The sequence below is a fragment of the Hippocampus bargibanti genome, linkage group LG01 (genome assembly GCF_051943395.1).
Source record: "Hippocampus bargibanti isolate YZ-2025 linkage group LG01, ASM5194339v1, whole genome shotgun sequence".
NCBI classification, from domain to species: domain Eukaryota; kingdom Metazoa; phylum Chordata; class Actinopteri; order Syngnathiformes; family Syngnathidae; genus Hippocampus; species Hippocampus bargibanti.
Window position 1 is genome coordinate 35,166,339 of NC_142734.1, and position 14,677 is coordinate 35,181,015.

A 14,677-nucleotide genomic window follows, 5' to 3' on the forward strand; every position below is an offset into this window, starting at 1 on the left:
GAATAGTTTCCCAGCAGTCCTTGCAGTCTATCGGAAATCGATGAAAAGGTTTCTTCAGCCGTCATCTGTACTTCTTTGAAGGTGTCGGATGTTTCGCTTGTCATCCAAGAGGCTTCGTCAGCGAACTAAAATTTGCTGGTAGTTTTGGCCCTATATATATACAGTAAAGTCTCGTTATATCGATATTCAAGGGAGTCCGAAAAAATATCGATATAACCGGGACTATCGATATATCCGACCCTGTTTGCATGTAATTTTCTCCGTGAGTGCATAGAAATAGTATCGATATAACCGGGACTATCGATATATCCGATATCGATATCGATATCGATATAACGAGACTTTACTGTATATATATATATATATATATATATATATATATATATATATATATATATATATATATATATATATATATATATATATATATATATATATATACATATATCTACATATATATATATATATATATATATATATATACATATATATATATATATATCTAACGTTAGGAGGAGCATGCCAAGGTAAGATTTTCATAAATTTAACGTTCGTAAACCGAAAAGTTCATAAGCCAAGGGGTTCGTAAACCGAGGTATCACTGTATATATAATTTTGTTCTTTTCATGCAAAAAATATATATAATGTGGCCTTCTTCATGTAAATCATATCTGAGCAGAGGATGCCAATGAATAGTTTGCACAGTCATATTGGCAATGATTTAATCCAGGGCTTTAACTATATCTTCAGTGCCTCACTTTCGAGACAGTAACAAAAGAGCCTTTCATCCGTGCTTTTCGTGTGTGTGTGTTTTTTCTCTCAGGGTTGTCAGCGTATCGTGGAGGATTGGCAAAGGATTTTAATGGTCAGGTCACTGGTGATCAGCCCCCATGAGGATATGAGGACGTGGTTGAAATATGCCAGCCTCTGTGGCAAGAGTGGACGTCTGGTAAACAGCCGAATCATTCTTTTATGTTTCGTCACTTGGAGTGCCTTGCAAAAGTATTGGCCCCCTTGAATCTGGCAACCTTTCGCTACATTTCAGGCTTCAAACATAAAGATATGCGAAGTATTTTTTTTTGTCAAGAATCAACAAGTGGGATACAATCGTGAAGTGGAACAACATTTATTGGATAATTTCAACTTTTTTAACAACTGAAAAGTGAGGCGTGCAATATTATTTGGCCCCCTTGCGTTAGTACTTTGTAGCGCCAATTACAGCTGCAAGTCGCCTAGGGTATGTTTCTATCAGTTTTGCACATCGAGAGACTGACATTCTTGCCTATTTGTCCCAGTGAGAGAGGTATTTCGATCTGACAGCAACCGTCTGTCGTGAAATGTGTTCCTTTTATCTGCTCCCTGTTAGATCATCATAACAGCATCATCGGGGAATAACGTGTATCCGTTCTGAGCATACAATTTTCCCATCACTTTTACCCACAAAAAAACATGTCATTTTGTTCCGATTCCTGCATCTTAACAGCATTCACTTGGGTTGTAAATACCGCTCAAATGAAATCAAAAAGTCTGCAGTTTAAGCAGATCTTTTTTTGCTTTGATTCAAATCAATTGTGGCGGCTTTAGTTATAAAAAAATCTGCACCTATTTGGGTGTGATTGCATCTGAACAGGGCCACGGTTATAGACGCAATTGTTCCCTATATTGCGAATCGGTGCTGCATTTGCCATCTGATGTCACTTATAAAATAGTCATGTTTGGCCTTGCGTCCATAAAATTGAACTTTTCAGTAACTGAAATCACTCAGTCAACTATCCCCCCATGCACCCACATTGAAACACACAAATTATAACCTCTGTGTAACTCTCATTGATAGCAAAGAATTGCAGACAATCAGCCTCACAACATGCATGCACACACACACACACACACACACACACACACACACACACACACACACACACACACACACACACACACACACACACACACACACAACAAAACATGCTTCATTAAACTAAATGTGATGTAACTAAAAGTGAAAGCAATGGCAAGGATATTGGAGAAAATGAAGTCGTGATTTTGGGGTGGAAAAATAAGGGGAAAATAACCCTCCAGGACTGGTCTTTCTACTTTTTTTACTTCCCAAAAGTTTCTTAAAAACGTATTTGCTCAGAGACAGTAAGTGTGTGTCATGACAGTTATATAATGATGGTGTGTTAAGGTCTCAAGGCCTATAATTTTTTTCCAAAATGACAGTATGTCATCATTGGGTGTCTGGCTCGATTGTCGGTCAACCTGCTGACACCGCTCTTCATTCTCCTGAGATGCATTTGCTCATTTTTGACTTGGTCACCTCTCTCCTTCCAGGCTTTGGCCCATAAGACCCTGGTGCTGCTTTTGGGTGTCGACCCCTCGAAGCAACTTGATCACCCACTGCCCACAGCCCACCCCCATGTTACCTACGCTTATATGAAGTATATGTGGAAGAGTACTCGAGAGGTAAGCACAAGCAAGCTCTCTTTTTTTGGGGTCACCCTTTCTTGGAAATGCAATATAAAAGAAGTTTTTAGGACCATTTCATCTTATTTTTGCATATGCTGTGTGAGCACGGCCGGTTTATCTCAGAATGTCAACCTAAGGCCACAGACACTTTTATTCCCATAACAACTGTGTCCCGCCATAAAGACAGCCTGTAACATTAGCCATGCATGCGTGGTTTATGATTGATTGCTTTGGAGGTCGATAAAAACATTTAGTCTCCTTGAAATAAATTCCTTGAAAATCCTTTGATCCCACCATCCCAACTGTTCTCCCTCTAAAGTTCATTCCGTGCCTCTTTAGAATGATGCCTTCCAGCACATGCAGGATTTTGTGAAAGGGATGCAGCAGCAAGCCCAGCACGCTATCGCGGCAGAAGACCTGAAACACAAACAGGAGCTTCACAAATTGATGGCAAGGTTTGTCCCTTTTAAATAAACATACTTCCAAAAAAAAGGTATACAAATCTCTAATCTAGTCAGTCCTTCTTGCTCTTTGACTGACTTGACGTTTGGTTTATGTGTACTTTATATATGCAAAGTTGTATAGTTGCTGTTGAACTCATTTGCATCAGTTTCCTTTATTTTCATACCAGTGTTTGTGCGCTATTATGTGCCCACTCCAGTGCCAGGATATTTTTCATTTTCATTCAAATTGCAGGACCCACAGAAAATTGACTTTTAGGACTACAAAAACATTCAAATGTTCAGTTGCAGGTCATTCCAGAGCGTGGGACCAGCAACGGAAAAGGCTCAATCCCCTCTGAGCTTACGCGTTTGGCACATCTAATAATGCCTGCCGTATAGCGTACAGCGTGAGAAACCTTAGACTCTCTTCTTTCATCAGACAAAATGAGTTAATTCCTAAGTTATATGTGTATGGAATTATCTCAGCTTCAAAGGGGGGCGGCTGTACAAAATACAATACAATACATAGACTGTACATTGATTTATATAGCGCTTTAACAACAGATGAAGATGTAACAAAGCGCTAACATGAACAAAAGGAAAATGCTGCCCCCTTGTGGAAGGGAAAAAACATTGCCTGATGTCTGACCAGTGCTTTATCGGCACCCCTGTAAGGAAAACCAAAACCAGAAGTAATTCAGGGATGGCACTCCACATCATACTTTTCAATTCCCAAATAAATTCTGGAATGGCTGCAAATGAAAAAAAAAGTACCTTCATACGTTACCACAGGTACTGTGAATTCCCATTTTTTTAATACAGGTGTTGTAAGAAAGAGCTAAGTAGTTCAACAAAATGAGTTATTTAAAAGTATTACACATTTGTAAAATGCCTAATAGTCATTACATGATTTATGTTTTGTTCACTGATCACATCCAAAGTTCAATTGATGTATGCAAAATTTTCTGGAGCGGATGGATCTTGGAGGATGAGATAATTAGATTTTTATGCTTTTGGATCTGCTCTGACTTACAATCATTCTCAACTTCTGACACAAATGCACTGACATGGATCACATCTTCTCATTTGTCACAGTCACAGTGAAGTGGAACAAGTAGGCGAAAAAAAAACCTTGGTTCGTTTGGAAAAAGCCTTTCACCATCCCAAGAGGGTGTCTGAGGCGTGCATGTTAGTAACAACAAGAGCAGCTTGTCAGTCAAGGGCTGGTTTCCTACAGACACGCTGACACAATTTAGAGAATACAGGTCTGATGTGTAGTATGTGGCACACCCCCCGGACTGCTAAATTCTATATTGCGTGACTAAGCTTTGTAACCTGGTATCACCTGTCCAAATGACACCCCCGGAACAGCCAGACACTCCCTGCTATTTTCCCAAAAGTCAACCTGTTACATTTTCTGCAGTTTGAGGAAATTTGTGCCATTGACACGTGAAGCCGTGCTCACATGGAAAAGCGTTCAGGAAAAAAATTACATAATCTCCCTCAAAAAAATGACTTTAGGTATTCTGAAAATGGGCCTGAGATTGTTGGACTCTTAAAGGACAACTGACATCACTTTTTTGTTTCCTAACTGATATCAGAAAAAAGGTTTTATAGCATCTAAAATGCCCACAACACGCAATATGATATTTTGTAGTCAAATGCAAAACACCAATAAAAATGACTTAAAGTGAAAAAATTAAACCGGAAGTGGCCAGTTTCAGAAGGTCCCGCCCCCTTGTTCGTGGTGCCGTCTTGCCACGCTGGAGAATCAAAACAATGGCTTCAGATTCGGAGAATATGCTTTCTTGTTGCTCATCCAGTTATGAATATGATTCAAATAGTTCTGAAGAGGAAAGCATACATGTTTGCAATCGATTAAAGAATTTATTCCGTGCCATTTTTAGGTATCTGGGGGCGGGAAATGTAGCACAAAAAAGAGGCAGAAAATGGCAACAAAGCTCCGTGTCAGGAATTAATCAGCCCGTTTCCACAGGCTGATTAATTCCTGACACGGAGCTTTGTCGCCCTCTTCTGCCTCTTGGGTGCTACACGAAGTTTTCAAACCAAACAATGTACAGCAAAATGCATTGACGTGATGGAAGGACTGCTACAATGTGTCCTTTTTTCGGTCAGGGGCGTTCCTTCAGTGACGTAACGTGAGAACTCGTCACCAACTCAAAAAGAAGACTTCCAGAATATTCAGCGCGAGTCTTAAAGCGTAAAATATAGCTATATGCGGTGGAATCTTTTTAAAATACGCTCAGTAGAAGTCATTTGAAGCCATTTTACAAATTATGGACACAACTTGTCCGGAGACGTCGGTTGTCCTTTAATGGAAGGGATGAAAACACCATGTGTACAAAGCGCTCAATTTGCTTCAACATGTGTGAGCGTTTTATTCAGCCTTTGCCACACACCAGTCGTTTGCTTTTGAGCGTCATACCATCCAAGCGCTTGGTGGATGAAAAGGAATGCGGCTCGAGCTCGCTGTAACTCAAGAAACAGTAGTGTGGTTAATTAAGCACAACCCTCTGGATGGACTCCCGGAACCTTTCAGCACACAAGAGAAGCTTTTATTAGTGTTTGATTATTTTTTTGTGAAATAAAATAAAATAATGCTCTCTTGCTTCTTCCAAAGTCAAAACACAATTGGCTCCTTTTTTGATTTACCGCCCTTCGTACTTTGAATGTCACTTAACAGATGTGTTTTGGAAGCTGCGGCATCATAATAATCATGACTTTATAACTCAGTGGGAGCATTTTACTGCTCATGCGGTCATGTCATACAGCGTTTCTAGAAATTGAACGCTTCCCTTTTTTAAATTAGGAGCGGGAAACGCTGAATGCGCACTCACTTTACAGCATTTAGAACATTTCAGCGATTGAACTTGTTACTGGAGAAGAACAGGATTGAACTCTGACCTCCTACAACATATCGGTCCCCACAATTGGGTGTTTTGTTGTCCTTTCTGCAGTTATTTGGAACCTATAGTTGATCATGTTTTTGTTTTGTTCATTCAATGCACTGATTTATGTGACTTGTATTCTCCTTTTGCACAGATGCTACCTAAAGTTGGGAGAGTGGAAGCTCAGTCTGCAGGGTATCAATGAGAGTACCATACCCAAGGTCCTGCAGTATTACAGCCATTCCACAGAGCACGACCGCAACTGGTATAAGGTCAGCCGCGCCGCTGCTCTTTACATACTAACCTTTCGCTTTCAACCTTTCCGGCCACACTAAAAAAAGAAATCCTGTCGGCAAGAGGCTGTCCTTATGAGAGAAACTCTCCATCTTTAATGCCTTTCAACACAAATATATCAGGGGAAAAAAAACGATGTTTAGATTCAGTCAGTTTGTACAGATTCAGTACAGGTTTGTTACGTTTAGACTGTATCCTCCAGTGAATGCAGTGGAGGTTTTAAAAAACTTTGGTGCAGAATTTTTTTAGAGGCCAAGCCAGTGCTTCAGGCTACTTGGATGTTTACTCAGCTATCGAGCTTCCTACCATCTTCTCATGCCAACTCCCTTAAGCGTTTAACCTTTTTTAATAGGTGGTTGCATAACATCACACTCACTCACACATGTTTGGATCACCAACCTTAAACTGGAAAAATGACATCATGAGCTATTACGCTGATGGAAGTCATTTGTAGTTGCTGCCTCCTTCCTTTTTAACCCATCTTGTACAATCTATTGGCAGGCCTGGCACGCATGGGCCGTTATGAATTTTGAGGCGGTGCTACACTACAAACACCAGAGTCAGGCAAGGGATGAAAAGAAGAAGCTACGCCACGCCAGCGGCGCCAGTGCCAACAGCGAGGCCAGCAACAGCGACAGTGAGGTTGAGAGCAACGACCACAGTCCTGCTCCTTCGCCGGGACAAAAAAAGGTTAATGAGGTGAGAATGGTACATAATGAAGCTCACATCATAGACTGAAATATTCAAATTACAACTTATGAAAGGAAGAGGAAATGAAAGAAAGAAGTAGAAAAAAATACAGGAGCTGCTGGAAAGGCAGCCACTCTTGCGACGACAAAGAAAAACAAAAAATTGAAGAGTCCAAAGCAAAAATTTCCTCCTTGTTTTCACTTGAAGCAAACCTGGTGTAGTCACCCACTTGTTGGATTGGTATTATTTATTTAGATGTTTAGATGCTCTCCAACACACCCAAATGAACTGATCAGGATCATGATCAGTCTCCTGCAGAGCTTGCTAATGAGCCAGTCATTTGAACATCTAAAACACGCAGGATAGGTTGGATTTTGACACCTGTACTATGGTGGTCTTCATTATTTCAAGCAAAATAGTGATATGATTGATTAATAACAGATTTGTTTCACACTCAACCAATGTTAAAAGTTTTTATAATAATAATTACAAATATATCATGTTCCTCCATATTTATTTGTTGACTTATTTTTTTTTCTCCAAGACCTTGCTTATGTATACGGTTCCTGCTGTTCAAGGGTTCTTCCGCTCCATTTCATTGTCCAGAGGAAACAACCTGCAAGACACACTCAGGTGAGTCAAATAATCTCAGATACTGTTCTGGATTGTCCTTGCGAGATTTATGTGAGTTTAAGAGGACATCTAGTGGTTGTTTGCTCTCCTACTCTCCATTTTGGTCTCTATTAGTTAAGCTGATTCTTGTGTCGTCATCCGTCTATTTTCTGTACTGTTTATCTTCACATTCTATGTCATTACTGTGCTTTTTAGGGTTCTGACTTTGTGGTTTGACTATGGCCATTGGCCTGAAGTAAATGAGGCCTTGGTGGAGGGCATCAAGACCATCCAAATAGATACCTGGCTGCAGGTAAAACTTGCACACATACTATTGTAACCAGTTCAGAATAAAAAAATTTCCCCCGACTTCTAAGTTCTCAATCGCCAGTTTACTCTCTGTTCATTAGTTTTTCGGTTGCATGTTTACAAATACCACAATTTTACAAAGAAATTTGACAGGCAACAAGGATTTAAAGTCGTGACTGACCAATTACTGGCACGGCTGATTATTGGGGCCACTCACTGTTTGAGTACATATCAACACTAGTCCGTTTTTTACAATCAGACTAAAAGAGAAGCGATGAGTTAGGAACTGCAGTTAAGTTAGTTTGAGATTTTAAGTTCTCTTCTTTCACTTCACACTGGTGACCTCCTGGTCCATAGCTGCGTTAAGGATTCACTTTTTTTTTTGTTTTGGAACTTTAAACAAAAACAATAGGAATGAGCTATATGTGCACATTTTAAATTTCACTGACAGTCGACCCTCTCTACCCACGCATGGAAATGCATTGTGCAGGGGGGGGTATCAGAATCAGAAAACCTTTAATAGTCCCACAATGGGGAAATGTGCGGTCCACAGCAGCAATTTGAAAGGGGATGGGGTAGGGGGGGTGAAAGGATAGAAAACTAACCTTCAAGTAAGAGCAGTTTCATCTTGATCAACTGAATATGATCACATTTGATTTAATCTGGAATTTTGTACATTTTCGGTTCTCTCTGTCAATCCCTCGGTTCAAGTTATTTTTTGTAGGAGACTAGTGAGGTAATATCTATTTAATTCAGCGCTCATCTTTGCGGTTCCTATTCAGGTGATCCCACAGCTCATTGCTCGGATTGATACTCCTCGGCCTCTGGTGGGTCGCCTCATCCACCAGTTGCTCACAGACATTGGGCGATATCATCCACAAGTAGGTTTGAACTTTTAGCCCTCTTTTTTCCCTGAAATACAGTATTTAAAACAATAACCACTGCTTAACCATTCATCTCTAGGCGTTGATATACCCACTAACTGTGGCCTCAAAATCTACCACCACGGCTCGCCACAATGCTGCAAACAAAATCCTTAAAAACATGTGTGAACACTGCAACACTCTGGTTCAGCAAGCCATCATGGTATGGAGATGATTGTCATTTTACGGAAACAATTCATCATCATCATCAAAATATTTTTGTTGAAGCTGTTAAATGACAATCGCATATTTTGGTGGTATGAATCATTTCGCCGTTCTTTATACTCTTGTGTCCTTATCCAGGTTAGCGAGGAGCTCATCCGAGTTGCCATCTTGTGGCATGAGATGTGGCACGAAGGTCTGGAGGAGGCTTCGCGTCTCTACTTTGGGGAGCGCAATGTCAAGGGCATGTTTGCTGTACTGGAACCTCTACACGCCATGATGGAAAGGGGGCCACAAACCCTGAAAGAAACCTCGTTTAATCAGGTCTGTGTTTTCCTGCCCTCTTCATTGGAACACCAGAAAGTACAGCTTACCTTCATGACAAACAAAAATAAAATGTCATGGGCATGAAAGAATTCAAAGTGCAAAAATGTGTCCACTCCGGTGCCAGGGTTTTTGTCATTGTCACGTGAATTCCAGGACTCACGGAATATTGAGTTTTAGGACTACATAAACATTCAATGCAGTGTAAGAAACTTTGACTCTTCTTTCATCAGAAAAAAACGAGTTAATTCCTAAATTACATGGTTCGGGAATTATTTTAGCTTGAAATGAGGGCGGCTGAAGCTGAAACAAAGGGAACTGTTGAAGTGAAAAACATTGCCATGGGCCATGGCCAGCGCTTTATTGACACCCAAACATGAAATAACAAACCTCCAAAAAATTCGGGAATGGTGCTCTATGTCATATTTTCTATTCCCGAATAAATTCGTGAATGAGTTAATCCAGCAACATTCAAGAATGAAATTGTCTTTTTTTTCTTGATGCTAAAGGCTTATGGCAGAGATCTGATGGAGGCTCAGGATTGGTGCAGGAAGTACATGCGCTCTGGAAATGTCAAGGACTTGACGCAGGCCTGGGACCTTTACTATCATGTGTTCAGGCGCATCTCCAAACAGTTGCCACAGGTAAGCAAAACCGCGCCAACACGAATATCTAATGACCATTTATGACTTCCTCGGCTATTTTAAAGTGTTCACATTCAAGCTACCGTACAGTGCACTGCAGTCACTCGACTGATAAATCAGAGGAACGTGAATACTGGTATCAAATGTGTGACCTTAGGTTTACTGGATTGATTGTGTGATGTTTGTTGGATTTCAATGATGTCACGTTATTTAATCAGGTGACAGGGCTTACTGTTCCACCTTTAGTACACTCACAAGCTCGATCAGGACCAACAATTCCAATTTGTATCATCATGGCTAACTGAACTCAAATGTTTGTTGAAAATTCAGCTTTTTACTTAATTAAAAACATCACAAACTGGAAAAAAAACATTTTCGTCATACCGGTTTCGATGCAGTGCACTGGTAAATGTCATGCTTCAGGAGCTTCACATTAGCCGCGTTTACATGAAGTCTTGTCTTCCGGTTAAGGTGAAACCGAAAACCAACGGGATGAAAATGCTCCATGTAGACACCTCAATTGGAATAAAATGGCTAAATCCCAATGGAATTTCTTTTGAATTTACAGGACTGCGTATATTTCCTTTGCCAATCTAGACCAACTTTATGTACACATTTCAAACGAAATACAAGAGTGACATTGTTGTTTACCCACTTGAAAACACCAGCATTCTACCAGAGCTCATCTTTGACTAGAAAACGTTCTCAATCTGTTGCTTCTAATAAAATTGTAAACTACTTGACTGACTTTGAAGTGCACAGCTTCCGCTTGTTTTATTTTTTGTACTATTTTAATTAATGACAGTGTATGACAGTTTTTTAAATCCAATTAAATTGGCCATTGAATTGACTAGAATGGTCCGCAGTCAATATCAGGTCACAGATAAGAAAATTTATAGTTTTCAGTCAACCTATCATGCATGAAATGAGAAAGTAGCCCGAGAAAAGGCACACACCCATAGAGAGAACATGCAAACCCCACACAAGAAAGCTTGAAGATTTGATTAGAACCCATGACCTGCGGTGTGAGAAAGATGTGCTAACCAGTGCATCTTGTCCCCCGCTTATTAGCTTCCCGTGCTGCATCATCACACCATCTCATTAACTGATCCTCTCAAAATTCTATGCAGCTTACTTCTCTGGAGCTACAGTATGTTTCTCCTAAATTGCTGATGTGCCGCGACCTGGAACTGGCCGTTCCGGGCACCTATGACCCCAACCAGCCCATCATTCGTATCCAGTCCATTGCGCCCTCCCTGCAGGTCATCACCTCCAAACAGCGACCGCGAAAACTCACCATTATGGGTAAGGATTATTAGTTGTTTGGTTGTCGGCTTCGAGAAAAACGTTTTGATTATTTGGCTTTACTTTTTTTGTATTCAAATTGTATGTGCACAGATGTCAGATCACACAAAACTTACACGCGTGTACACGCACATCGATCCATCCAAGATCTGAAACCACTTAATCATCACGAGTGTTGTGTGTGTCTTATCTGTCTTTGGGCTGCTAAGTCACAAAAACGCACACCTCGTTCGTGTTTCTCAATGATCTCCTTCTTCTCCTCGACTGTAATTTTGTTTTGTGTCTTCTTCGGCTGAACACATACAAGGCACACCGGACTACTTGTTCTATAGGGGGAAATTGAGTCGGTAGCTGCTGACAGTAGTTGCGAGACCTGTTGTGGCTCAATCTTACCTCACATATAAGGCGCACCTGCGTATAATGCGCAGGGTCATCTTTTGAAAAAAATGAAGGCTTTTGGGTGCACCTTATACACCGGAAAACTAACTTTAGTTCGCTGACGAAGCCTCTTGGATAGGAGGCGAAACGTCCGACACCTTCATAAAGTACAGATGACGGCTGAAGAAACCTTCTCATCCACCGGAAAATACCGTAATCATCTCCCAAATGTTTCATATCCTTCTGTATATGAGTTCTTCTGTGAAATTAATGGTCAGTATTGTGTTATGATTAACTTATTTTTACAATATATATATATATATATATATATATATATATATATATATATATATATATATATATATATATATATATATATATATATATATATAAATATTCACTTTGCTTAAAAACCACCCATGTAGAGAATGGTTTAAGATGGCAAACTGGAATATCTATTTCCAATCTTTCCTTGAGTTAAATTCGTTTCCAACTCTGAACAGCTGGAGATGAATTAAAATTGCAGAACAGATGCTTTGACATGAGCAGTTCCATCATCAGAGCGATAAAAATTTCCATTTGCACATAAAGCGGCAGTTTTCTCTAATACCAATCTCGGGCAACAATTTGGAGGCATAAATAAATAACAGCGACACAATCCCATTTGCTGTGCTGTATGGTGAGGGGATATCACACGGAAAGGCCTTTCAAAATTGCCACGCCACTTTAAAGTCACCTTGTCTCGAAGCTAAATCACGTGGCTATTAATCACAAATGCTACACGTTACCTCCCACTTTGCGGCAGGCGGCGTCAGACCTCGTTGTCATGTTGTGCCTTCAGTGATACACAACATGCGCTGTAAAAAATGAAAGGCAATATATCAACTGACCTCTGGAGCAAGACATCAGATTAAGACCCGTCACCCCGCTACGGGGCTCTGAGATTTTACTGTCAGACCTCGCTGGCCGCGGGAAATGCCTTATATCGCTTGGGTGGTCTTGAGGAGTAAACTAAACAAATCTAATATGATTGCTTGAGCACAAATTACTTTGAGACCACAATCATACAACCATGACTCTTTCAAATTGCGGGACTTTTAAAGGACAACCGACGTCACTTTTTTGTTTCTTAACTGACATCAGAAAAACGTTTTATAGCATCTAAAATACCCAAAACACACAGTATAATATTTTTATTCAAATGCAAAACACCAATAAAAATGACTTAAAGTGTCCAAAATCTGCAAAAAATTGTGAATTGTGCATTTTCAGAAAGCCCCGCCCCCAGTTCATGACGTCACGCCAAGACGTCTTGCATTGCTGGAGAATCAAAACAATGGCTTCAGATTCGGAGAATATGCTTTCTTGTTACACATCCAGTTATGAATATGATTCAAATAGTTCTGAAAAGGAAAGCATACATGTTTGCAATCGATCAAAGAATTTATTCCGTGTCATTTTGAGGCATCTGGACTGCAATGTAGCGTCCCAGAAAAGAGGCACAAAATTGCGACCTCCTGTGACCACCTCCGTTTCCACAGGCTGATAAATTCCTTATATGGAACTTGGACGCCCTCTTCTGGTGGCTTTTGGGTGCGACACAAGGTTTTCAGACCAAACAAGTACAGCAAAATACATTGACGTGATGGAAGGACTGCTACAATGTGTCCTTTCTTCGGTCAGGGGCGTTCCTTTAGTGACGTCACGTACGGACTCGTCACCAACTCAAAAACAAGACTTCCTGAATATTCAGCGTGAGTCTTAAAACGTAAAATATAGCTATATGCAGTGGAATCTTATTAAAATATGCTCAGTAGAAGTCATTTGAAGCCATTTCACAATATATGGACACAACTTGCCCGGAGACGTCGGTTGTCCTTTAAAGGGATCTCAGTGATCCCTCTAGTTGTGTTCAATTTATGCAGATTTGGCCATCTTGTTTTCCCAAAAAGGACATCAACATATCAAGCCAATTGAAAAATGATTCCGTCTTGCATTTAGGTACAGTAATGACGTCAATGTTGTGTTTTGTGGCTCCCTCTGCAGGCAGCAACGGCCATGAGTTCATGTTCCTGTTAAAGGGCCACGAGGACCTCAGGCAGGATGAGAGAGTCATGCAGCTGTTTGGTCTGGTCAACACGCTGCTAGCAAACGACCCTGCCTCTTTGCGCAAGAACCTCAGGTAGGCTAACTACCACGTATGCTGGCACAGAAGCATCTTTGTTGAAAACCCTTTTCTCATGGAATTAATATATGTTCTCTTTCATTAGCATCCAGCGCTACGCCGTGATCCCTTTATCCACAAACTCAGGCCTGATTGGCTGGGTTCCCCACTGTGACACCCTGCACGCGCTCATTCGAGACTACAGAGAAAAGAAAAAGATCCTGTTGAACATTGAACATCGCATCATGCTAAGGGTATGTAATCATTGCCTGAAGTCTCTTTTTCCTCAAAACGGTTTGCAAAAGGGATAAGACCGAAATCCAAGAATTGGTTTCATGTTTACTGACATTAACAGCTTTCTGCATTTTATCTTTCTCAGTGAATAATTCTCAAATGTTTAGCATATCAGGGTTTATGTAATGCAATTCTTTCTTGTGAAGGTTCTCCGCACTGTCATTTTAGTTATGTTTTAAATTCAAAAGCCACGTTTTAGATTTTTTTAAAACCCCTTTGGTAATTTATTCCACGTTTGGCATCATTTACTTTTCACTTGACAGTAAGCCATAATCCTAGCTATATTTATGTCGTGTCTTTCAAGGGACTCGGTGACTGCGCATCCATAACCCTCTGGGTGTTTTTGTAATTCACGAATAATTTGATTGGGGCTTGTTTATTTTTCTTTCGTCTATTAGAATCTACTTGAAACCTGTGATCTGTTATCCATCAACTTCGCAAAAGTTGCCAGGGAAATGTTAATCATACCAGATCGGATCCATTCACCAACTGGTGATTCATCACTGTTATATCATCTATGCTAATGTTCCAATTTTAACGGTTGTCCTGAGGTGCCCTCTTGGCTGTGCTTTTAACCTCCGAAGAGCGTGACGCCCACTGAAACACATGATAGTAATTATATTGTTTTTTTTCCCTCCCATCCCACACCGAAAAGCTTCTGAATTATTATGGCGTTGCAGTTTGTGTTGCTTTATTTTTTGCATTTCCCCCCCCCCCCCCCGACACTTATGTACCAGTTCTTTAATTCATAGAGAAAACCCAT

The 14,677-nt window shown here is 40.4% G+C and overlaps 1 protein-coding gene across 1 annotated transcript in view; it reads left to right on the plus strand.

The window, feature by feature from the left end:
• The window catches only part of mtor (mechanistic target of rapamycin kinase), a 62,412-nt gene that overhangs the window by 39,327 nt on the left and 8,408 nt on the right, over positions 1–14,677 (plus strand). The window contains exons 35-48 of the mRNA XM_089013259.1: positions 824–949; positions 2,329–2,460; positions 2,803–2,918; positions 5,970–6,087; positions 6,611–6,808; positions 7,344–7,432; positions 7,628–7,724; positions 8,503–8,601; positions 8,684–8,806; positions 8,947–9,129; positions 9,639–9,773; positions 10,904–11,078; positions 13,503–13,638; positions 13,727–13,874. Of these exons, the coding sequence (XP_088869385.1) occupies positions 824–949; positions 2,329–2,460; positions 2,803–2,918; positions 5,970–6,087; positions 6,611–6,808; positions 7,344–7,432; positions 7,628–7,724; positions 8,503–8,601; positions 8,684–8,806; positions 8,947–9,129; positions 9,639–9,773; positions 10,904–11,078; positions 13,503–13,638; positions 13,727–13,874 (1,875 nt within the window). The remainder of the gene's footprint in view (positions 1–823; positions 950–2,328; positions 2,461–2,802; positions 2,919–5,969; positions 6,088–6,610; positions 6,809–7,343; positions 7,433–7,627; positions 7,725–8,502; positions 8,602–8,683; positions 8,807–8,946; positions 9,130–9,638; positions 9,774–10,903; positions 11,079–13,502; positions 13,639–13,726; positions 13,875–14,677) is intronic.